Source organism: Raphanus sativus, chromosome 8, assembly GCF_000801105.2.
Source record: "Raphanus sativus cultivar WK10039 chromosome 8, ASM80110v3, whole genome shotgun sequence".
In the NCBI taxonomy this organism is placed as follows: domain Eukaryota; kingdom Viridiplantae; phylum Streptophyta; class Magnoliopsida; order Brassicales; family Brassicaceae; genus Raphanus; species Raphanus sativus.
This window is the reverse complement of record NC_079518.1, coordinates 1,212,644-1,236,202: the sequence shown is the minus strand read 5'-3', so window position 1 is coordinate 1,236,202 and position 23,559 is coordinate 1,212,644. Positions and strand designations below refer to the sequence as shown.

At 32.9% G+C, this 23,559-nt stretch overlaps 4 protein-coding genes and 2 long non-coding RNA genes across 8 annotated transcripts; 4 read left to right on the top strand and 2 right to left on the bottom strand.

Annotated features, from left to right (window-relative positions):
• Positions 1-3,543: 3,543 nt before the first annotated feature.
• LOC108819109 (phosphoenolpyruvate carboxylase kinase 1-like) lies at positions 3,544-5,024 on the bottom strand. Its single transcript, XM_018592100.2, has 2 exons — positions 4,140-5,024; positions 3,544-4,039 (listed from the first exon to the last, which is right to left on the bottom strand). The coding sequence occupies exons 1-2, from the start codon at positions 4,951-4,953 to the stop codon at positions 3,990-3,992; spliced, it is 864 nt and encodes a 287-aa protein (XP_018447602.1). The 5' UTR covers positions 4,954-5,024; the 3' UTR covers positions 3,544-3,989.
• Positions 5,025-7,809: 2,785 nt separating this feature from the next.
• LOC108821405 (protein CHLOROPLAST J-LIKE DOMAIN 1, chloroplastic-like) lies at positions 7,810-10,873 on the top strand. Of its 2 annotated transcripts, XM_018594446.2 has the most exons (4): positions 7,810-7,990; positions 8,367-8,469; positions 8,543-8,647; positions 10,614-10,873. In XM_018594446.2, exons 1-4 carry the CDS (start codon positions 7,887-7,889, stop codon positions 10,650-10,652), a joined length of 351 nt encoding a protein of 116 aa, XP_018449948.1. In that variant the 5' UTR covers positions 7,810-7,886; the 3' UTR covers positions 10,653-10,873. The 2 variants fall into 2 exon arrangements, with proteins under 2 accessions (XP_018449948.1, XP_018449947.1); XM_018594445.2 differs by lacking the exon at positions 10,614-10,873 and having other exon boundaries at positions 7,813-7,990; positions 8,543-8,857.
• A 293-nt stretch (positions 10,874-11,166) lies between these two features.
• Positions 11,167-11,966, top strand: LOC108819656 (RNA-binding protein CP31B, chloroplastic-like). Its single transcript, XM_018592710.1, has 4 exons — positions 11,167-11,330; positions 11,383-11,548; positions 11,767-11,868; positions 11,955-11,966. Exons 1-4 carry the CDS (start codon positions 11,167-11,169, stop codon positions 11,964-11,966), a joined length of 444 nt encoding a protein of 147 aa, XP_018448212.1.
• A 3,352-nt stretch (positions 11,967-15,318) lies between these two features.
• LOC108859657 (PHD finger protein ALFIN-LIKE 7-like) lies at positions 15,319-15,750 on the bottom strand. The gene is made up of 2 exons (XM_018633571.2): positions 15,614-15,750; positions 15,319-15,545 (listed from the first exon to the last, which is right to left on the bottom strand). The coding sequence occupies exons 1-2, from the start codon at positions 15,711-15,713 to the stop codon at positions 15,319-15,321; spliced, it is 327 nt and encodes a 108-aa protein (XP_018489073.1). The 5' UTR covers positions 15,714-15,750.
• Positions 15,751-17,790: 2,040 nt separating this feature from the next.
• Positions 17,791-18,415, top strand: LOC130498642 (uncharacterized). Its single transcript, XR_008937545.1, has 3 exons — positions 17,791-17,908; positions 18,174-18,232; positions 18,339-18,415. It is a non-coding gene; the product is annotated as an uncharacterized LOC130498642 (long non-coding RNA).
• A 759-nt stretch (positions 18,416-19,174) lies between these two features.
• On the top strand, positions 19,175-22,291 carry LOC108821406 (uncharacterized). Of its 2 annotated transcripts, XR_008937547.1 has the most exons (8): positions 19,175-20,572; positions 20,668-20,745; positions 20,820-20,875; positions 20,973-21,030; positions 21,211-21,338; positions 21,436-21,531; positions 21,619-21,690; positions 22,058-22,291. It is a non-coding gene; the product is annotated as an uncharacterized LOC108821406 (long non-coding RNA). The 2 variants fall into 2 exon arrangements; XR_008937546.1 differs by having other exon boundaries at positions 19,175-20,745.
• Positions 22,292-23,559: the final 1,268 nt, after the last annotated feature.

The window sequence follows — 23,559 nt, the reverse complement described above, 5'->3', positions numbered from 1 at the left end:
CTTAACTCATCTCTCCTCGGTTAGGTTTTTGGCTGGTTAGATATTCTTGAAAACTTGTCAGGTTTCTCATATTACTGTAGTGTTCAATCTTTTAGATTGAGAAACTAGATTGGGCATACTATCATAAAATTGGTTAATGCATACCAAAACCATTGGTTACTATCACAAACTTACATATCTAATTGCGTTTTGTAACGCAAACTGTAAAACTGAAATATTTGTATTTGTAAAAGACGAAAACTATCGAAGATGCTTCAATTTGTCGGTAAACCACAATTTTTTTTAATACAGTGTCTGAAGTTCTAAACGATGTCTTAGATTGTGTACAATGAACACAAACATATACTGATGTTAGCTTTTGACGTGAACACCAACGCGACGAACGTGGCTAGCACAAAGGCTTTAATTTCTGGAGATCCAAGACCAACTATTAATCTCGTTTTCTCAATTCACTTGTTCCTACACGTTTTTTTATTTTATCGATGATAAACTGTTCCGAACTTGATTATAATTCGTCAATTCCATCCTTATTAAATAATATTACCACTATATATAGATGATTAGTGTCAGTGTCTTGTATATGCTCATATAGTTATATTATATATTAGATATATAGTGCATCCAATACTTTTAGGTTTAATTAGTCAGTCACGTATACCGTTCTTCCAATCATAAAAGAAAGGAATCGTAATTTAGTGAGCTTAATAGTATCCAAAATTATACTCAAATTGATTTAATTTGTGGTCTTACAGGCTAACCGTTGATGTGATATATTTCATTCCATACTACAAATCCACAATCGTAGCATTATCCGATCACATGAACGCTAATGGGGAAATTTGTTCATGTTGTCTTAGTTTTCACATGCATATTTAAATTTCTACTTCCAAACGAAATTATTTTCTCTCTTTTTGCTGAAAGAACTACTCTCTCTTTGACGATAAAATAATATAGAACTAGTATATTTTTTTTGGTCAAAAGAACTAGTATTGTTACAACATTTATGTTGTTTATGTTAGTTAATAGACAAATGAATCATGCGACGCACGTTAAAACCAACGAAACTAGTTAGTTATTTCTCCGTTTTTTTTTTCTTGAGTGCATTGTTTACTGCGTGATGATTCAGGCACCACGTGATTACTTTTTCAAGTTCTGACTTCTGGGGCTATTATATTGTACCAACATCTCTAAGCAATTGCAGACAAAAGAAAGAAAAATGGTACTATTATACGCAATCGCTACTATCCAAAAGAAGATTCTTACAAAAAGATAGCTTATCAACCACCACGTTGTTGATTCTTCGGCCGACCACATGACTCGATCTGTCAAACTGCTGATCACCAGTCTTTAACGGGTCCCACTTTAAAGCTTTTGGCTTTGACGCGTTGTCAAAAGACAATTCCACAACTGTACAAATTATTTGTGAGACTCGTCTATCATTTTCGTTTCTAATGATAATATATGTTTCTCGAAATATGTCGCAGTTGGGTTTCTTATGAGACTGACATGTTTCAAGAGAAGTTTGGTTTCAATAATTATAAGTTAGATTCTCTTCTTGCATGTTTCTTTCAGAATTAATTTCCTTCTTAGATCGCATTTACTCATTTATTTTCATTCAAACCTTACTAAGCCTTCATTCCAAGTAATTTCTCATAATAATTACCCTCTCTATATATGATACTAGTATGTTATATTCCAACTGTTTTTTTTTAACTTGAGACGTGTTAGTGTGGATTTTAAAAATCTAATTCAGTTAAACCGACTTCTTCCAATGTATGGTATAAGGTACTGAATTCAAACTTTGGATGTAACCAAATGATTCTACTGTGAGTTAACCCAAGCAAACTATATTGTAATCGCTCAAGGCAGTCGTGTGTATACACACATACAGTGAAACCTCTATAAATTAATAAGGTTGGGACTATATCAAAACTATATATTTTTATTAATTTACAGAGATTATTAATTTATCGAAATACTAATGAATCAAAAACTCAAATTAAGACTATGAAATTATATTAATTTAAAGAGATATTAATCTATCGATTATTAATTTAAAGAGGTTATACTGTATATATAGATGTATCAAATTACGAGTTGCCACTTGCCACAAATTGTGGGGCTATTCAATACCCATAATAACGCCTCAAGGGTCATCGATGAGATATATATCCACTAGGCTAACCGTACCACATGGGTAGGACCAGAGTGTTGTGTTGTCTTCTCCCCTCGTTAGTTTCTATCAAGTTTTGTTTCTTTCCAGCGTTTTTTTTTCATTGATTTATTTTGTGTTTAAAAAGAAAAAGTTTCGATGGTTAGCTTTATTTATTTATTTATGCTTTATTTCATTACTAACGCAATTCAAAAAGAGTTCTCTTAATGAAAGATTTTGCTTATAGTGAACGCTTCAACCAAAATAAATAAGTTAATAAATCTAAATAAATAATAATTCGGTTTAGTGGATTCTTTGCTAGACTCCATTATATGTAGCTCCAATTAAAAAATGACACGCAGTTACGTGACATACGGTGTACAATTACTATGCCACAATTTCTGGAAGTGAGCTTTATTTAATTAAAGACATCTTGTCTGGTTAGTCTCTTATCTTAAACGGAGTAATTGATTTATCAATTGTTTAAAAATCGATACTGCATGCTAGTATATAATAGGGATCATGTCATAGGGCAGGCATTGCCTGGTATCACGCAATATGCAGTGCCCCGATACGATTAGTTATTCAAATAATTTTCTTCATCCTTTGTTTGTCTTATCGAATGTGGAATTTGGTACGTTCACATTTATTTCATGAATATAAGAAGAAGAAGAATCAGACTGTAGTATTTTCCACTCACCCGGAAAATTCATTAGTTATGTCTAAACTTAGAGTCCCCTTGAAGAAAGGAATAAAGATGGGTTTGATCCAAGGCATATGCTTACGTTGGAATATCTTACGGAGATTGGATCTTCATTTTAGTTAATTTTGCTGATAGAATATGCTTAGCAATATGCTCGCAAAAATCAAAGATCATGTTTACCTTGTGGGTTTTTGAATTTTCAAGATTCCAATATATATATATATATATATTTAGCCGGACAGAGAATAAGGTAAAGAGATGATGGGAACACTTGGACGTATCTTTATAATCTAACGTGTAAACGTTAGGAAAAAATAGTTCTAGATATGAGTCATATGACACTAGTTATTTGGTTACCGTACAGGGTGTACACCTTAGGTACGTCAATCAAAGACGTGAGAGAGTGAAAAGGTTGATCTATTTGTGCTTTTTAAAATAACGAAAAGTGGGCACATACTAATCGGTTTAGTCTTACTAAAGAAAGTTCGGGGCTCTAAAGTTACAAAATCTAGAGAAAATTTGCCATGTCAATAAGAAAACAAACATAAGTACTAAATCAAAAATGTTTTCGTTAGGTGTTAATGTAAACCCATCTCCAAATTTGTCTAAAATAAAATTAAACAAAGACTTGATCATTTTTATTTTTGGACAAACAAAGACTGGATAAAATAAGAAAAACAAAGGCATATACATAGCTTATTTTATTGATAAAGCAAGGAAAAGAAGAGTACAACTCTGCTTTCTCTCATCCTTTTACACACCACAAAGGCAGAAAATAAAACAGTAAAAGGCAGAAAAAGATAGTTATCCTCTATACACTACACCTAAGAACTTAAACAGCAAAAGCCAACATTTCACAAAACGAAAGAACAAAAAAAAAAACTCATTGCCAAACATCACTCAGAAGAAGCCAGCCAGCTTGGGAACTTGGCAGCAACCTCTTTTATTTATTTAGCTCCTTTTTTTATGAAAAGCAAACCCCCACCCATTTACATGCCTGACACACTCCCACACACACATGTGACTTACTGTTAGACCTAAACCAAGACCAAGAAAAACGATAAGCACTACTATTACTTACTAATACCCTACTTTACTTTATTCTCCACTCTTCACTTATATATCCGAATCTTTCTAGATGAATCTTTCCTCTGCTTCTCCTGCTCGTTGAATCCAGGGGTGCCCTGCAAATATTCATTTTAAAAATTAAAAAACTATTTATTTTTAACAAATTTGACTTTTCAGACAGATCTAATGAGTAGTTTTGTAAGAACTAAAACTTACTGAGAGCTTGTTCAGCAGAGAGTCTCCGAGAAGCATCCTTACACATCATCTTCCTCAAGAAGTCTTTAGCCATCGACGAAACTCCCCTGAACACACTCGGCGGAAACCTCAGGTTCCCCCTGAGCACCGCCTCGAAAATCTCCTCCGCCGTCTCCCCGTAAAACGGCGGAGCTCCGGCGAGCATCGTGTACAGAACAACACCCGCGCTCCATAGATCGACCTTCTCTCCGTACGAGCACCCCATCAGAACCTCCGGCGCCACGTAGTACGGCGTCCCCACCACGCCTTCCGTGGTCTCTCCCTCACCCAACCAAACCCCCGACCCGAAATCACATATTTTCACAGTATCGTTCCTAACGTCCACGAGGATGTTCTCCGGCTTGATGTCCCTGTGAACGACGCCGTACCGGTGGCAATGCGAGAGCCCTAGGAGAATCTGTTTAGCGAACGACGCCGTTTGGGACTCGGAGAAGGTTCCCGAGGAGACGAGGCGGTCGTAGACGGAGACGGAGGGGTCCACGAGCTCCATGTAGATGGAGAGAGTCGAATCAGTGTCGACGAGGTCGTGGATTTGGACGATGTTCGGGTGGTATGACAAGAGAGCCATAAGCTTCGGCTCGGTGTCGATGCACGCTCGGTCGAGCGCGTCGGTGAGGGAGCTCTTCTCGATGGTTTTGCATGCGAAGAAATCGCCGGTGGATGGAGCGTAGACGCGCGTGACGGTTCCGAAGCGTCCGCGACCGATCTCTTCGCAGATCTGGTACTTGTTGTTGCCGTCGTTGTTGTTGTTTCCGAGTGTTTGGCTGCAAGTCATAGTATGTTTTTGAGTTCTGTTGTTGTTATGTTGTGTTGTGTTTAGTAGAAGAGGACCATGTGAGTGAGATGTCTCTATCTTTATAGACGTAAAATATTCTTAAAACTTAAAAAGGTATATTCCATTTGATGCTATAATACAGTGTCCCATAGGATATTGGATATTGTAGTGTTCCGTTAACGTTAATGGCCCATAGGATATTTGCTTTTGGGTCGGAGAGTAATTATGATTTTTTTTCTTTGTTTCTCTCTATGAATGTTCTTGTATTTGACTTGTGTAATTATTGGTTTTGATCTCAAGTTGTCCAATTTTACATGATTTTTGTGCTTTTACCATTTATGTATTTTCAGCTTTTACTCTTTTTTCATAATTGTAAGTTTGTAACTGTCTTTTTTTTTTGTTATTCTATAGATTAGATATGGTTTTACACTTTTCAACATACATTTTTTCAATATAAAAATAAAAGGACTAAAAAAGTTGTTCCAACTTGTTGATTTTGTATAACTATAATTTTGTTCCTATGATTATTCTATTTTATGTTTTTTATTCTCTTGATATTTTAGTATTGGTCTTCAGTTTAATTCACAACCATTGTTTTTATTTTAATTATATTTTTATTCTAAGAATTCTGAATAATGATTATTTCCTATGTTGTGCTCTAATTAGGTCCCAACTAAATCCTCCATGTTTAGTGCTTGTGTATTTTATGATTTTGATACTTATGGATTATTCCTTCCCTTGCTTTAGTTAGTAAACACATGATGATGGTGTATTGGTGTGTTATGTTGTGGCATCATTCACTCTTTTTTTTCGAACATACATGTATTTAGATCGCTCTTACTAAATGAACTTGTAGAAACAAAAATCATGAAAATCTTGAAATCGTACAGATGAATTTTGTTATGAGACGCCTGTTTAGATGTGGCGTAGAGGAATCAAAATCCACTTCTTAATAATGAAAGCAAACAAACACAAACATTCCCAAACCGTCAAACGCATTCAAATATTCAAATACTAGACACAACAAAACACACGTATAGTAAACTTGCAAAAACCAAATATCATTGATCTTGTGGGATTCCCCCTAACCACACTCTCTACAAATCAAAAACAAATAATAAACAACACGCTGGATATCAAAACCCACTTCCTGACAGGAAAGCAAACAAACACAACATTCTCAAACGCATTCAAATACTACACACAACCACACTCTCTCCAAACCAAAAACAAAAACAAATAGCAAACCTCGAAAACCAATTAAGTTAAAAGTTCCGTTGACGGTGGGCTTCAAACACAAGTTCTCCCGTTCAGGAGGCGAGCTACTTATCCATTTGGCCACGTGATATGATAATTGCTGCCGCAGTTATAATATATTGTAGTAGGTTGAACCAGCCAGCTTCTAATCTATTAATTTAGGGATTATCTACTATTAGAAGTTCTCATTTAAATTTTGAATTCTTTCATAGGAGTTATTCTTGGGTTCACTCCCTAGGGTGAACCTTTAGATTCACCAACCAATAAGAATTTGTTATGTTAGATTGAGTATCTTTTAAAAAAGGAAACAAAATAATTATCAAATTGCATTATGTTTTTAAAATAAATGTAAAATAAATAAAAATAGTAATTAACAAAAACGAATTTTTGAAAAATAATTTTAAATCCGCCAGCAAAAAACTATACCCTAAACCCTAATCCTAACCCCTAAACCCTTGGGTAACCCCTAAACCCTTGGATAAATCATAAATTCTAATTCATAAATAACGAACTCTAAATCATAAAAACACTGAATTTTTTAATTCTAAATCTTAAACCTTTAGATAAATTCTAAACCTTAAGATTTATATATAGTTTTTTTAAATACATTTATACAATTACTATTACTTTTATTTATTTTTACTTTTTTATTTTAAAACATAATATAACTTAACAGTTATTTTGTTTCCTTTTTCAAAAGATACTCAATCTAAAATAACTAATTCTTATTGGTTGGTGAACCTTTAGGTTCACCCTAGGGGGTGAATCCAAGAAAAAGTCCTTTCATAGTTGTTGCTAGAATATATCATGCCTCCTATACAATGCAACCTACCAACTTAAATTAAACCAAATCTTAACCAACATAGATTAGTTAAACCTAACCAGTAACACTTTTATAATATTTTTGGTTAATCTCTTAATATAATTAGATCATATAAAACTGAACTACTTTTAAATCAACGAGTTCCATATCATTCCAGACATAAGAAAAAAAATATCCGACTCATTTACAACGTAAGTATACAAAGACCGTGTATGCTTATGCTCATTGATCTTCCAAAAATCAAATAATTGTGGCATAGACCAACATAGGCTCATGTTCGTATCACTAACTTTACTTCCATATATTTACTTTTCACCTACATCATATCACAATATACACAGTTCTGCAAGAACATGATTTTTTTTTTGTTCAAACAACCAAATAATGGTGGCATATGGTCAGTAAATTTTTAAAATATGTTTTTTATATATTACATTTTACGAGACTATGTGTATAAGTTTTTCTTTTTGAAAAAGGGCATAACTATGTGTATAAGTTAAAAGGTAAAAAGTGTGACAAGGTAAATTATTATACTAAAAATGAAAGAAGATTAAATACAAACTAATAACAAGTACAACACAAATTATAACACTATTAAATTCTCTATATATTTAATAAAATATTATATATATGTCTAATATGTATATATATATATATAAATGTTATACAAAATATATATAATATTATATACACATATTATATATACCATATATTATTAATTGAAATTTGACAAATCAATTTCCGTCCATGAGGGCGGGTCCTAATCTAGTTTCAATTATTATTTGCTTCTGTGACCTGACCTACTGGCTCCGTCCACGGCTCTAGCCATTATCTGCTCCTGTGCCCGCCCTCCATGTCTCTCGCAGTTTCCAACGCGTTTCGTTACCCTCATCCCCAAACTGGTAACAGGAGCTCCCATCTTACTCTTCCAACTCCAAAGTCTCCTTCTTTTGTCAGGTGAGGAACATCGTTTGCTACTTCTCACCTTTATCTACCATCAGGAACTATAAAGTCTCTTCCTTTTACTTAAGATTGCATTGAGCTTAGTGATGTCATCTACAAATTGTCAATTGGGGCGGCTTTGTTTGTTAATTAGCTTCTTTTAAGTTTGTAACTTACAATTTCACTCAGTTGTTAATGAGCTTCCTAAGCTGGATACTTGTCAAAGTTTGTAACTTACAATTTCACTCAGTTGTTAATGAGCTTCCTAAGCTGGATACTTCTCAAAGTTTGTAACTTCCAATCTCACTCAGTTGTTATGCTCAACTCTGTTTAGACAGACCATTCATTATTGTAGTGAAGATGTTTTAAGTTTTTTTTTTCCTTCTTTCAGGCTTGTTCCTCGAAGGGTGTTGCAGAGCAGGGTTGTGATACGTGCTGCTTTGTCTTCTGCGGCTGGAAATCCACTGTCTGATGGTGACTTTAACCCATATGAGGTGATTGATCTCTAGAGCCTTTAGAAAAGGACTTGTCATTGTTTTATTTTATTAATGTGTATACCTTTGTCAGGTTCTTGGGGTAAATACTATAGAGAGATTTGACAAGATCAAGCAAACTTATGGAAGGAAACTTAAAGATGCTCAGAGGAGTGGTGATGAAGCCACTGCTGCTCTAGTAGGGTTACTTCTCTCTCTCTTTCTTTGGATGGAGTCCTCTCTGTGATGCTTTGTTTTTTTTAACAAGTCTCTGTTTTTGTTTTGCTTTCCTTTTGATAGCTTGAGAAAGCTTTATGATGATCATCCCTACTTCTAACTATACTTACGTGTATTATATAAATTATTTTGCAATGAATTAGTTTTTATATAGCCAAAATGGGAAACTGAATTATTATTATTATTTTTTTGCGTAGAACTGAATTAATTTTTCTGTTGCAAATATAAATATACGATTTGTCATAGATAAGGTGGCTCTGTCCTGCTACTTCCTTGGGTGGACAAAACGCCAATGCGTGTAAGATTAATTGGTTTTAGTCCTTCGTTTGTTTTATTAAAATCAACATACATATATTGCATTTGTAATCATCTATGATGCATCAGAGTGCGACATACCAAAGTTTCAGAGAGCATGCAACATGATTTCGAATCTTTAGATTATGTAAACTCATATGTTGTTCAACTTTTATCTGTTAAAACTCTGAATATAAATAAAAGAACTGAAAAAAACATCGTACATAGTAGCTTTTAATTTGGTTTCTTTGACGTTTACAATATTCAGTGGTTACTGTACTCTTTATTATAAACTTCATATAAATTAATATGTAATTTGGATTTCTTACCATGTAATCAAGAGAGCTTTATATTATCATGCAATAACTAGAAAAGACTCTTTACGTATCCTATATAATACTTAGATTCACCCCTGGGGTGAACTTATAAATTCACATATTTCCTTATTTCAATTAAATTGCCATAAACATTAATGTCACATTATAAATAAATTATAAATTACAAAAAAGTAAATTTTAAATCATAAACTCTAAATTCAAATCCTAAATCCAAATTTTAGATTTTAAATTTTAAACCAAATCCTAAACCCTAAATTCAAACCTATACCCTAAACCCAAACTATATACCCTAAATCCTAAATCTAAATTTAAATCATAGACCCTAAACCCAAACCATAAACCCTAAACTCAAACTCTAAACCCTAAACCCAAACTCTAAATCCTAACCCTAAACCTTAAACCCAAATTGTAAACCATAAACCCGAACTCTATACAGTAAAATGTATTTGAAAATACATTTGATGATCATTAACCCAAAGGTATTTGAAAAATTTGGGTTTATAATTTACATTTTGGGTTTAAGGTTTAGGATTTAGCGTTTAGAGTTTGGGTTTAGAGTTTAGAGTTTGGGTTTAGGGTTTATGGTTTGAGTTTAGGGTTTAAGATTTAAATTTAGATTTAAGATTTAGGGTATAGGTTCTGGTTTAGGGTATAGGTTTGGGTTTAGGGTATGGTTTAAAATTAAAAATCTAAGATTTGGGTTTAGGGTTCGAATTTAGAGTTTATGATTTAAAGCTTACTTCTTTTGTAATTTATAATTTATTTATTTATGTGACATTAATATTTATGGCAATATAATTGAAATAAAGAAATAGGTGAATTCATAAGTTCACCTCAGGGGTGAACCCAAGTATTGTTCCTATATAAAATAGTAACCTTAACTCTCTTTCTATAATCTTATATAATATAGTTAAAAATTAAAAAGAACACTTTTTAAATTTGAATAAAAATACGTTTATAAGAATTTTTAACACTTTCTGATTCAGAAGAAGAGAAGAGATCAAAAAAAAAAAAAAAAAAAAGAGATCCAGTTTTTTTTTTCTGTATATATTATCTGGAAACAAGGTTAAGGCTCAGCAAATAAAAAAAATAAGAAAACGGCTTCTCATTTAGCTAAACATCTTTTTTTTGTACCCATACCATATTAACTAGATTTAGCTAAACATCTAAATGAAACAAAATGTGTATTTTGACAAGCTTGTTTAGACGTGGACAACACATTTAACATCCTTATGTATTTTTTCTACTAAACATCCTTATGTTTTTTTTTCTTTTTTTTTGACTAAACATCCCTAGGTTGATCCGAGAGGTAAGTTGATGAGCCGAAATTGTTAACGCATGAAGATAGCTGGGAGCTATTGGAGAGAGTTAAGGTAATCATTTGGATCAAATTCTACTTTAACATAGCTACACTATTCGTTCGAGTTTTTTCATACTTTACAATATTCAGACTTGTATTCTACATATTTTTGAGCCAACGTTAGTTAAGAAACTGGAAAAGATTAGAGGCAGCAACATCTCTCTATTTTTGCGATGATATTTGGACAGGTCCAGATAAACCCACAAATTGTAATTAATTACAAGTTTTTATTGTATGTGAACGAAGATCTTTAGATTTGATGTATGTGAAGATCTTTAGATACAGTTGAATTAGGTATTAAAATATGAATAATTTGTGAAAGAGATGTAAACGTTATTTATTGATTAATTTAAATTTTTATAGTAAAACATAGTGGTATTAATTAGGGGGAAATTTCACAACTACACTTTGTTTAGTACCACTTTTCAATTTCACCACCACCGTAGAGACATTTTTACAAATACACTTTTTATTAATGAGCAAATTACAATGGTACCCCCTATCTTAGCCTTTCCCAACTGTTTCTCTTTCTCTCGACGCAATTCATCTTCCCCTCCTCCCCGTCGAGTTCCGGCATCTCTCTCACACGGCGACAAAATCGACGACTCCGGCGATGAAATCGACGACTCTAGTGACAAAACCTTAGTCTTCCAGTTCTCAGTCAAGCACGATCAAAAGCTTGACTGTGGTGGTGGCTAAATGAAGCTTCTCAGTGGTGACATTGACCAGAAGAAATTTGGTGAGCGAAGGAGGTGACTTTCAGGAGCCACCGGAGGAAGCGAAGCTCTTCGTCGGGAACTTGGCTTACGACGCTGACAGTCAAGCCTTGGCTACGCTCTTTCAGCAAGCCGGTACTGTTGAAATCGCTGAGGTGAGTATGACTTTGCTGCTTCCTTCTTGTGATGCTTGTTTGATTGATGCGTTTGTGTACATTGTACATTGTTTAATTGGTTGAGAGATAAAGTAAAGTTCATGGCTTTTAAGTGTTTGAATCTATCTATTGCTTGAGATTACTATCGAAGTGATCAGGATTGTGTGGATTGAATTTGTATCTGTCCTAAAGTGTTCTTTGGATTCTTGTGGTTGAAGGTTATCTACAATAGGGAGACGGACCAGAGTCGTGGGTTCGGATTTGTGACAATGAGTACCGTGGAAGAAGCTGAGACTGCTGTTGAGAAGTTCAACCGTTATGTAAGTTTTTATATGTGTCTACCATTTCTGAAGTAGTAACACCTATTGTTGTGGTGGATGTTAATCATTTGATATTGGCTCATCAGTGGCGTCATTAGCTCTTGATCCGACCAAAGTTTTCTTCTTTTTCTGCTCCAAGAAAGCAGTTTTCGTTTTTGTACATGGAGTAGTTCTGTTTACTACCTATCCCCATTTGTTGCATTTCCATGAACATGTTATGTCAATGATCATCCTTTTACATAAACACTCCATCACGCCCTGCGTTCCGTGGTTGTGGTGGTGACTCGAGAAGGGGGAGATACTCTAAGCTCTACTCTCCACCAGACCACAATCTGTTGACTCCAAATGCAGTGAAAGGTAGTAGATTCAAGAAGAGTCCTCCCGGAGGAGGAGGAGGGAGCTCGTGGAAGTGTTTGTTACATTAAAATAGGATTTTGTGTTTCTATATTAATATTCATTTAATTTGTTTAACTACAACACTCTATTGAGAGACCTTGACTTTGATATATGGGATGGAATTTAAACTTGGACTCTAGCTGATCTATATTATCTTGCATGTTAGAAACCTCTTATAAGGGTTTATAAGACCTCTTATAAGGGTTTATAAAACCATTTATAAGAACTTATAAATCATTTATAAGATTTTATAAATATATTTAAAAAAGTTTATGAATCTGTATAGAAAGGTTTATAAAAAATTACAAGAGTTTAATATTTTCATAACACAATTTATAAGAGTTAATAAATCTTTTTCAAGAGTTTATAAATCGTTTATAAGAGTTTATAAATCTTTACAAAACTTTAGAAGTAAATATTCATAAAGTACTGGGGCTCCTGATCCTCTTTGTGAGCCAAGCGGGTTACGAGGAACCAGAGGCTTCGAGTTGTATGTGGCTTGTAACCATGAAGGGCCTGAGTGCGCCACATCAGACTGGCTGCGTACATATCTTATAACACTCTCAGAGATTTCCATAGCCAAGAGATTGTACCCTAATGACTTGAATTTGAACTTGAATCGCCAAGACTTCAACAGCTTCCGGTTCCTCTTAGTTCTCAGCCATGTTGAGTTTAAATTCTCAGTATACCTTCCAGAAGAAGTGTTACCAAGCTCGACTTCAGTGTCGATGGAATAACTGACAGTAACACAACCAATCTCAGGAAGGTATACTTATGAAAGCTTATATTCAATTTATAAATCAACTAAAAGAGCCTATAACCATTTAGAAAGCCTTATAAAACAATTTATAATGGTTTGTATAATAACTTATAAGGGTTTATAAGAGTATGTAAATAATTTATAAGGGTTTATAAACATAATTTATAAAGTTTATACACCAATATAAAACAATTTATATGGGTATGTAAAATTATTTGTAAGAGTATATAAACCATTAATAAAGACATATAAAAATGGTTATAAAATCTATAAACCATTTATAAATGTTTATAAGAAAATTATAAAAGTTTATAAATAATTTATAAGGGGTATGGATACTATAAATAAGGGTTTATAAAAAACTTTATGAAAGCTTATATTCAATTGATAAGGGGTATTATAAGAGTTGCATAGGTTTATAAATCAATTAAAAGAGCCTATAACCATTTAGAAAGCCTTATAAAACAATTTAAAATGGTTTGTATAATAATATATAAGGGTTTATAAGATTATGTAAATAATTTATAAGGATTTATAAAAAGAATTTATAAAGTTTATACACCATTATAAAGGATTATAAAGCAATTTATAAAGGTATGTAAAATTTCTGAAGCGGTGGAACCTTACTTCCTCTCTGCATATGCCTTAGAATCTGTCACGTATCATTATTTCTTTATAAAGCCTGCAGCCTGCACGTGTTCTTTATTTTTATGAATTTAATCTTGTGTATCAAAGTGTGGAGCTTATAAATTATTTGTAAGAGTCTCTAATCCATTTATAAATGTTTATAAAACAATTAATAAAGTCTATAAATCATTTATAAGTGTTTATAAAAACGCTATGTAAATTTATAAATTATATATAAGAGGCATGTATACAATTTATAAGGTTTATTGGTTTATGAATCACTTAAATCATTTATAAGAGTCTATAACCCTTTAGAAAGGCTTATTAAACAAGTTATAAGAGTTGTTGACAAAAAAACAAGTTATAAGAGTTAATAAATTTTTCTTTTAGGATTTATAAAGGTATGTAAATAATTTATAAGAGTTTATAAAATATTTATAAAAAATAATTTATAGGAATATGTTCTAAATGTTGTTCAATTCAGTATTGTGTTTGAATTTCTCTCTGCAACATTAATCATACAGTTATTTACTAAAAGTTCAATTTGTTCCAATTTTTTTTACACCTTTATAAAATATAAATCTGGATTTCAAGAAAGTCTCTTAAATCATTTATAAGAGTTTATAATAATTTAAAAATACTTATAAAAACAATTTACAAGAGTTTGTAAAATAATTTATAAGAGTTTGCAAAATAATTTAAATAAGTTTATAAGTAATTTATATAAGATTTTTAAGGGTTTATATAAGGTTTTAATGGGGTTTGAAGAGTTTATATAGGGTTTATAAAAAACATAAAGGTTTCTAAAACCATTTAAATATTTATATAACTATTTATAAAGGTTTATAAAACCATTTATCAAATTTGTAATGATTTATATCATCTTATAAGGGTTTATAAGAGCTTTATATAACTATTTTATAAATCGCTTTATAAAAGTTCATAATTGGTATAACAAATATATCATTTATAAGAGTTTATAAATAATAATTACAAGAGATTTATATGTCTTTATAAAGATACACCAGATGATCAGATCAAACATTTTCATGGCTTTTACTTCTCCACAAAGTTACAAAGCCTCCGCTGCAAACACACAACATAAACTGTTAAAATTAAACAATCTTTGAATCAAGAAGACAAAGAGAAAGCTTCATTTACACACCTGAAAAGATGAAACAAGCTCAGACACTTGGAGAATGGATGAAGCATACATCAACTCAACAACGAAATCAATAGCAGGTCAACAAGAATCATGAGCACAAACAGAGTCAACACAAGTGGAAACCTCCAAAGGAAATGGCTTTATCCTCCCAGTGTAGATACAACTCAGGAAATAAACAAAACCTTCATACCCAACTGCTCCATAAGTTTATGCCTGAATATGAATCCTGAGATGAAAAGAATCAGAAGCAAACTTAGATACAAACCACAAAAGCATCACAAAAATCATATGTTTCTCTTTTAAGTAAAAGTTACTTGAAGAGTAAAACTCTTAACATCCTTGAACAAATCACACAACACTGCCCATAAAGCCTCTTTATTTCATGGCTTCGTTAAACCATAACTTCAGATATCAAATTTCAAGTTAATGTGTTGTTCTAATTTCTATCCAAAGACACAAAAAAAACTAAAATGATCTTTTGTATAGTAGTTAAGTTATACCTCTAGTTTTTATCAAAAGAGAAACGTGCACCAATGTAAAAGGCAGCAGAGATGAGCCAAGAGTCAGAGTGAACTGCAATCAGAGAAACCCAGTTTTCCTCTGCCATACCATCCCTTGCGAAGTTGATGCCAAGAGCTGGTTCAGGAAGCTCAGGAGGGACCTCGTCGACAGGGAGATCAACCTCCCATGACCCGTTTGGAAGTCCGTAAAGACGCAAGTTTTCATCGGCTGCACACGTCAAACAGAAACAGAATTAGACTACGGAAAAAAACACAGAGAAACCTGTAGAAACTCACAAACTACTGGAGTACAGAGCACATCCCAAACATCATGGTCATTGGAAAAGCATCCACCTTTTAGCATTATAAACAGAATATCCAAGTCATGGCAATACATCTTTCTGATTGCATCCAAATAAAGAATTCATAAAAAAATGCACGTTGTTTTTAACAGCAACATACATAAGCTTCTAAAGGTCAGGCACAGATTCAACAGATGCTATTTCGCCTAAAAGAGACCTCAATGGATCACATAACAAACTAATGTTCTATCAAAATCAACAAAGCCAATGAATATGTAAATAATCAATAAGGGTTAATAAGAGTTTATAAATCTTTTGTAAAGTTTATAAACAAACAGTTTAAAGTTTATAAATCATTTATAAAGTTTGTAAATCATTTATAAATGTTTATTAATTATTTGTAAGATGGCTTATAAAGAAGTTAATAAAATTTATAAACCCTTTATAAATGTTTATAAAAGAAATCAGTTAGAAGATCTAGTGTGTCTCTATACAAACTCAAAACTCAGTTTCTAAGTACTTTGTAATCATTCACCAATTATATATATAAAAAGAACAAATATTTACCGAAAGTAGACCCTCTGCTGCTCTATCATACGGATGCAAGACCTTTGGAGCATCTCTAAACGATGTCTGCTGCACAGCCTGGTTCTCAAAAAATAAGAAAATCAAATACGAGAAACTACAAGATAACAAACTCATACTATATAATATTACTGAGTATATAGATACCTCAGAGGATTTTCCAATGGAGTACCCATTCGGATAGAGACTCAATACAAAGGAAACTTCATGATCTGCAAATAAAGCACCCAAATTTAAACATAGCTCGAGTGCAGCAAAAAGCATACGACTCTGTCAAGAAGCTTAACCTGGAGACACATGAAACAAAGACGACTCCGAGAACCCAGAAGCAGCATCACCAACAATGGCCTGAAATTAAAAAAAAACACACAATTCCTCAAAAAAAAATCAGATTTTTTTTCTTCACGATGATCTCAACTTCCAAAACCAGAATCAGATTTACATACATTTACCTTTTGATTTAGCTGGCGGAACGATTGATTTCGGATTCAGCTATTCTGGAGAGTCCGGAGAAGAAGCAGATTCAGTCGAAACCTTCGGCCGGAACTTTCTACCAGTCCTCGATATCGTAAACGTCACACCCATCCGTTCGGTTCCCACCAGAGAACCTTGTGAGATAGTGAAACGTTGTGAGCTCCAATTGCGTTGGAATCGGATCGAAAGAGGAGAGGAATCAAGGAGAATCCACGAACTCTGACACGTAGATAAGATTAGGGTTCATAAACATCTATAGGTTTATAGATAATATACAGAGATACATAGATAGAGAAATCCTTTTGCTGCTGACTGGGCAACGATTACCCGTAAAGAGAGTACGCCTACCTGGATAATAGAAAGTGATGGAGTCCGGCGAAGAGAGTGATAACGATCACCATCGATTACCCGGTGACTTCATTAGCGTTTGTCATAGAGATTGTCTTGTTCGTTTAAGTTCGTCATCATCGTCGGATCTCGCCGTAAAACTCACCACGATCTCGCCGGAGAACTCCTCAGCACCGGAGAACTCGTCAAAGAGGAGGAAGAAGATATCTTTAGGTTTAATTAGTTAGGGTTATGATGGTATTTTACCTATTAAAATTTTAATGGTAAAATTGATTAGTGTATATATGAAAAATGGTATCATGAATGTGGTATTTTTGACAATTTCTCATTAATTAGTCATATTATATTTGAAAGATCCTTTATTAGATGATTTTAAAATCTAATGTCATTGGTTCTTGTATGTTATTAATATTTACTAGAATTTTATAAGTGATTTGATTTGAAAGAGTAAAAACGAAATTGAGTCTGAAATTTCAGGTGTAAATTATATCAAACAAAATCTTACCTTTTAACGCCAGATTTTATAACTTTTTACCAGTAGCCAGCCATTATCACGTTAATAAAAAAGCAATCGTCCAATTAAATTATTGATCTCTCTACACGAAACGGACACAAGACACAGTAGTAAGTAAGTAGTAACTATTCTATGGGCCGGGGGATCAGAGAAAATGTAGTTTGGGTATAATAGTATGGGCCGGATAAGGGGTTGAAGATTATAAGGCTTCGCTTTAGGCCCAAATTACGTGCAAATATATATGTAGCCTTGGGTTCCAACACCATCACAATAATGCGGAGACCAGTTCCCCGTAAGGACAGCGCCGAGGCGGATAGGTTATTTCCGTGGCTGTTACCCAGCAGACGTTTTATATCTACTAGCCTTACGGTTATTTTGCTTTCTTTCTTTCTTTATATATATAGTATTCATTTGTTGAATCGCAATTGATAAATTTGTGAATCGCAATTGATAAATTTATGTCATCTCTTGGCTTTGGTTATTTTGGCTGGCTTTGTTATGATTCTGGTTATTTTGGCTGATTTCTTTCTATATAGTGTTCATTTGGTGAATCGCAATTGATAAATATATGTCATCTCTTGGGCTTTGGTTATTTTTGGCTGATTATGATTCTTCTCATATATTGTTATGACAGAGACGTCCCAATCTTGTGGTGACCAAGAAGAAAAAAAGAATCTCCAAGCATAAGTCAAGGTATATACAATCATGTCACCATCTCTCATATATATATATATATATATGTATATCAAGTAGCTAATCAGATGGTTATGTTTGGATTGTTTTTCTGGGCCTGGCACAGATCATCTGGAAAACATGTTAATGTTCTGCTCAAGAAGACAAAAGACATCACCCAAATCCCCCACCTATGTGAGCAAGAAGAAAAAGAAAGTGAGCAAGAAGAAAAAGAAGATGTTGTTTTAACTTAAAAAAAAACTTGCTTTTGCTATCTTTATCAGGACTCGAAAATAGGGGTGGGCAAAAAACCCAAACCGAACCGAACCGAACCAACCAAACCAAAATTAAACCGAATCAAACCGAACCGTGCTCTTTATATAACCCAATTGGTTCATGTTTTACTCAACCCGAACGGTTTGGTTTGGTTTGGGTTTAAACCGAACCAAACCGAACCAAACCGATAATCCAATATATATATAGTAAAAATATATATGATATATATATATATATATATATATATATATATATGTGTATTAACATTTTATAAATTTTAGTTAAAATTTCATTTTTCATTTTTTCATAACTTCCATATCTTTAAAAAAAAATTATAAATACGATTCAAATAATACTATTATATATAAAATCATGTTGCATAAGTTTTTATATTCTCACTCTATCGTTTATGAGTTGATTATTTTTTAATAGAAGTATAAAACTGATGCCTTCATATTTTATAACCAACCAGAACTACACCGAACCAAACTAGACCATAATAATGTAAACCAAACTAAATCTAAACCAAACCAAACTGAACCGAACTTAATTAAACCCAAACCGAACCCAAACCAAAGCTATTTTGGTTTTAATTGGTTTGAGTTTTATAAAACCCAAATTACCCAAACCAAACCGAACCCAAACCGAACCCGAAACTAAACCGAAATGCCCACCCCTACTCGAAAACCTTGTTTTTATGTTATATGTGTGGTTTTGAGAAATCTTTGGCATGATGATATGGTAATGTGGTAATAATATAACTACTGTTTTCAACTCAGCTTAGCGTATGCATTACATTACATAATTTATCTAACCTGGTAGTGTTACTACTGGGTCATCTTTAAGATGTGTTGATTTCGAGAAATCTTTGTCATAATAATAATATCCCCGGTGGCTCATGACACTCGCCACACTTGTTTTGTGTTGATAACAATTCATGTCCCCCTCAGTTTTTATAAAACCAGCAACTTTGAATTGAGATGGTAAAAACTACTTTAGCTAAGTGGAAGCATTACATTAATTTCGCTATACGTACCGGGTAATAAATGTTAATACTGAACCATCTGTGAATCTCCATGATCATGATATGTGGCTTGGTGGGTCTAGACAAGCATCATATGGGCTCATCTAACTGCCGTGGCGAGAGTATCGACTAGAGCTTTTACAAGATAGAACTGCGCTTCCCAAAGTGTTACCATATAAGATGTAAAGGATACTTTCTATTGATCACTGTATATCTATCTTATTAAAACAGAAACATTCTGTTGGACCTAACATTTATTTTGTAAGTTTTTAAATTAAATACACTTTTATATTTTATAGTTAAACATACATTAAATCACTAATGTTCCTTTCTATATACTACTATCCATGTTTCCAAACAATATACTTATTTCTTTATATTACTATCAATGTTTCCAAACAATATATTTTTTATACTATTATCAATGTTTCCAAATAATACAATAATTAATCTTAGTTATTTTATATCTATCATTTTCTCTTTAAATTTTTGTAGAAACGTCATAATTTCATAAATTGCAAAATAGTGAACTTTAAAATTTCGATTATAAGATTACAAATTATGAAACTATTACAATTTAAATCCAATTAGATTACATATCGGTCATCCATCAGTTCAATCGGTTAGTCTCGGGTTTTAGTGATTTTTTAATATGAATATTTTAAAAACATAAATTGAATTGTCAGATCTCCGGATTAACCGGTATAATCACAATCGGGTTGAATTTAAAAATACTGATTTAAATGCAAAAATATTTTAAATACACACTCTTTAAAAATAACCAAAATATTTGTTAAATTATTAGTGAAATTTTTCATCTTAAAATATTCCGCGCTTCAAAAGCGCGGGTCAAAATCTAGTACATATTTATACATTGTACAAGAGATATTATAGGAGGTAATCAAGGATGATTGATACACAAGAATAGCAAAAATATATGATATGATCTTCTTTCCTTAATATTACCTTCTCTCAGGTTCTAATTGGTGTTAGTCCTGTAGAGGGGTTTGACAAGATCAAGCAAACTTATGGGAGAAAACTTAAAGATGCTCATATGAGTGGTGATGAAGCCACTGCCCCTCTCTTTCTTTGGAGTCCTCTCTGTGATGCTTTTTTTTTTTTAACAAGTCTCTGTTTTTTTCTCTCTTTTTGATAGCTTGAGAAAGCATATGAGAAGCTCATGTATTCCCAGTTAATAAATAGGTAAATGGGTGTGACTTTCGGTTCCTTTAAGGTATGTATCCTTTCATCCTTCTTGTACTCTATGGACTTTCTTTCTTAATCCTGGGTGAATTTCTCATAATTCAGGTTTCCAAGGACATTAGATATGCTGATAAACAGCCCATTATACCATGGGGTCCTAGGTAAGAGATTCTTTATGAGTCCACTCAAAAATTATATACGTTCATCATCCTTCAAAAGCATGTTTTAATCATGACTTGGTGACCAATCTTGTTACAGGTATTCCAAGTCTTCTAGAAACGATATGTTGATCAACCTAGCAATATCAGCTGTGTTTGTAAGTACTTCCCTGTTAGAGAATAATGTTACTCTGCTTTTTTTTTTAGAAATGTCGATTTTGTTTGTTTCATGTTGTAAAAAAATGTCTCGTTTCTCACACATAACTATGATAATATGACATCTCAAATATCAGTATCTCACAATCATACATTAATCTCTCTCTGTTTTTTTTTTGCAGAGCGCATGGATTGTCATAAAACGTACTGTTGAATACAAAAACCGCTGCAGTTCACGTCTTTTGTATTTGTGTACAGAATCTTTGAGAAATTAAAATCCTTTGAAGCACCTTCATCTCCAACATATAACGTGAGTTTTTTTGGAAAAAGATTGAAGTGCCTTATGTTTAGTGTCAATGCACCTGGTGGCAGTGTTGACTAGCATTTGATGTTGAAACTGGTTGCAGGAGGAGGGTGAAGAAAATGGACGGGGATTGAGAATGGGAAAGAGGCTTCTTCGGTCTCTTTCGTTAGTTTTTGGCTCTATACTTGTGGCATCTTTGGTATGTACTGGTTTTATCCTGATTGTTAGATTATCTCAGTTCTTTTACTTGATTATTGTCCACCTTTGTGAATCATATGCTTTTCAGGTCTATACTGGGATCTTAAATTTCATTGAGTACATGGGCAGCTCCATACCCATTACTCTTTACAATAACCAGGTTAGTGTTCTTGCCTAACCTACATCTCTCTTCACTCAGAACCCTTCCCTTTTGGTTTAGGATCATTAGGTCAAGTGTTGGCATAAGCGTCAGTTAAAAACCACTAGTTTGATTAGGTTGTAGATGATTTTGCCGTAATATAAATGACTTGTCACACCTATAGGTATTACAGAATCTGTGCTTTTACTTAGGCATGAAATGAGAACCACTAAAATGAATTTTGCAATAATCTCTGAACCAACACTTAACATAGAGAAGGGCCTGCTGGTCTTTAAATAGTTCCATCAGTGGGTTACTGTAAACTAGGCTTTTTGATATTGTAACAAGAACTGCATCAACAGCGCTAACGTTGACTACCGGGTTGCAGGAACTTATAGTGACGGCCTCATCAGCTTTGATGCTCTATGTTATGGCGTCGTACTACAGATAATGCGAGAGAAGCCCACAATGAACTTGATCTATCAGAAGTTTTGTAGAAGTTTTTTGCTGTATGTGGCATGTGTCTGTTAGATGTTAACCATTGAGATGTTTTTTTTTCTTAGACGAACCAGCACACTACTTTTGTCCAAAAAAAATAAAGAAATCATATATGTATTCGAGATTGCAATTAATCTTAGTACTCCAATAATTAAGCTTGAAGCTTTGCCCAATTTAGTTTGTCTTTTTGCGTTTGTAGTATATTTTAATTATATTATACTATGTTTAGTATAATTTAAACGTTTCCTAAAAATAAATTATGCAGCATGTTATACATATACTAATTCTTTCAAAATTACAAATCATTTGTTGAGAAAGATGTGATCTATAACCTATTAAACAAAACATTAGCGTGTTAAGCGAACACATGCCGTGTAAGGTATATGATAAATAGCATGTTGGTATTATTTTTTGGAGGGTCAACTGATAAGCATGTTATTGAGTTCACATTTGTATAATGGCATTTTAAAACGGGTTACATAAACGTTCGTGTTTTAAACTACAAACTATTAATTGATGGAGATTAGGATTCATGCCGCTTAGGATCTTTCGTCTTGGTCTTCGCTAATAGCTAGCTTTTACTTTGGTTTTTAGTTTCAAAATTGTCATGTCTTTGGTTCCAGGGATTGAATATCATCCGCTGGCTAAGGACTCCGAGGGTTCGTGTGAACTCGTCGGCTTTGGGTTTGATCTTATGGTTAATCTTGTATTATGTTAAAGTGTTTGTTTCTGTATTCCAATGTATTTGGTTAATATGAATATAATTTTTTAGTGTTAAAAAAAAAGTTCTAAGAAGAAACTTGGTCAACCCTCATCAACCATATTTTAATAATTAAAATTTACCTGGTTGAGTGAGATGTTTTATTGCAAGCTAAACAATTTTAAAAGAAAGTACGTATCGATTTTTTCATGCAACACTTAAAGAACTAGTGTTCAGCAATCCATTCACAATCTCATATCTCATATTCTAAATTTCATTGAACGTTTTCTGCAGCGTCACTACTTCAAAAATGAAATATCAAACTTATTATCGTTACAGATAGCTCATTGCTGTAAAAGTTTAGGTATGAAAGATGTCTTGGTTCGACTAGAAGATGTATCGGGAAACTTAATCTGATCTAAAAACAGTTAAAAAAAAAAAACTTAATCTGATCTCATCCAAGTTCAGTTTACTCTGTGGTATGGGGCCCCACTACAAAAAAACAATTGTATGTACGTTTAGCATATGCATTCACAATTATTGAAGAAAGAAGAAGAATAAGAAGAAAATCCCATATGAAGGAAATAAACATATAAACGAAGTCTCTTGTTTTTTTTTAAAAAAATGTCTCATAATTTGATGTCACGCTTATAACGATTGCATAATTTTAGTTTATTTTAGAGAAGAAAATT

Coding starts and splice junctions, on each gene's coding strand:
- LOC108819109 (XM_018592100.2), bottom strand. CDS start 4,953: ATGACTTGCAGCCAAACACTCGGAAACAACAACAACGACGGCAACAAC. Junction 4,040..4,139: donor CTCTGCTGAACAAGCTCTCA/GTAAGTTTTAGT, acceptor GAATATTTGCAG/GGCACCCCTGGATTCAACGA.
- LOC108819656 (XM_018592710.1), top strand. CDS start 11,167: ATGGTACCCCCTATCTTAGCCTTTCCCAACTGTTTCTCTTTCTCTCGA. Junction 11,331..11,382: donor GACAAAACCTTAGTCTTCCA/GTTCTCAGTCAA, acceptor GGCTAAATGAAG/CTTCTCAGTGGTGACATTGA. Junction 11,549..11,766: donor GTACTGTTGAAATCGCTGAG/GTGAGTATGACT, acceptor TTGTGGTTGAAG/GTTATCTACAATAGGGAGAC.
- LOC108821405 (XM_018594445.2), top strand. CDS start 7,887: ATGTCTCTCGCAGTTTCCAACGCGTTTCGTTACCCTCATCCCCAAACT. Junction 7,991..8,366: donor AAGTCTCCTTCTTTTGTCAG/GTGAGGAACATC, acceptor TCCTTCTTTCAG/GCTTGTTCCTCGAAGGGTGT. Junction 8,470..8,542: donor GTGACTTTAACCCATATGAG/GTGATTGATCTC, acceptor TACCTTTGTCAG/GTTCTTGGGGTAAATACTAT.
- LOC108859657 (XM_018633571.2), bottom strand. CDS start 15,713: ATGTATTGCCATGACTTGGATATTCTGTTTATAATGCTAAAAGGTGGA. Junction 15,546..15,613: donor GCTCTGTACTCCAGTAGTTT/GTGAGTTTCTAC, acceptor TGACGTGTGCAG/CCGATGAAAACTTGCGTCTT.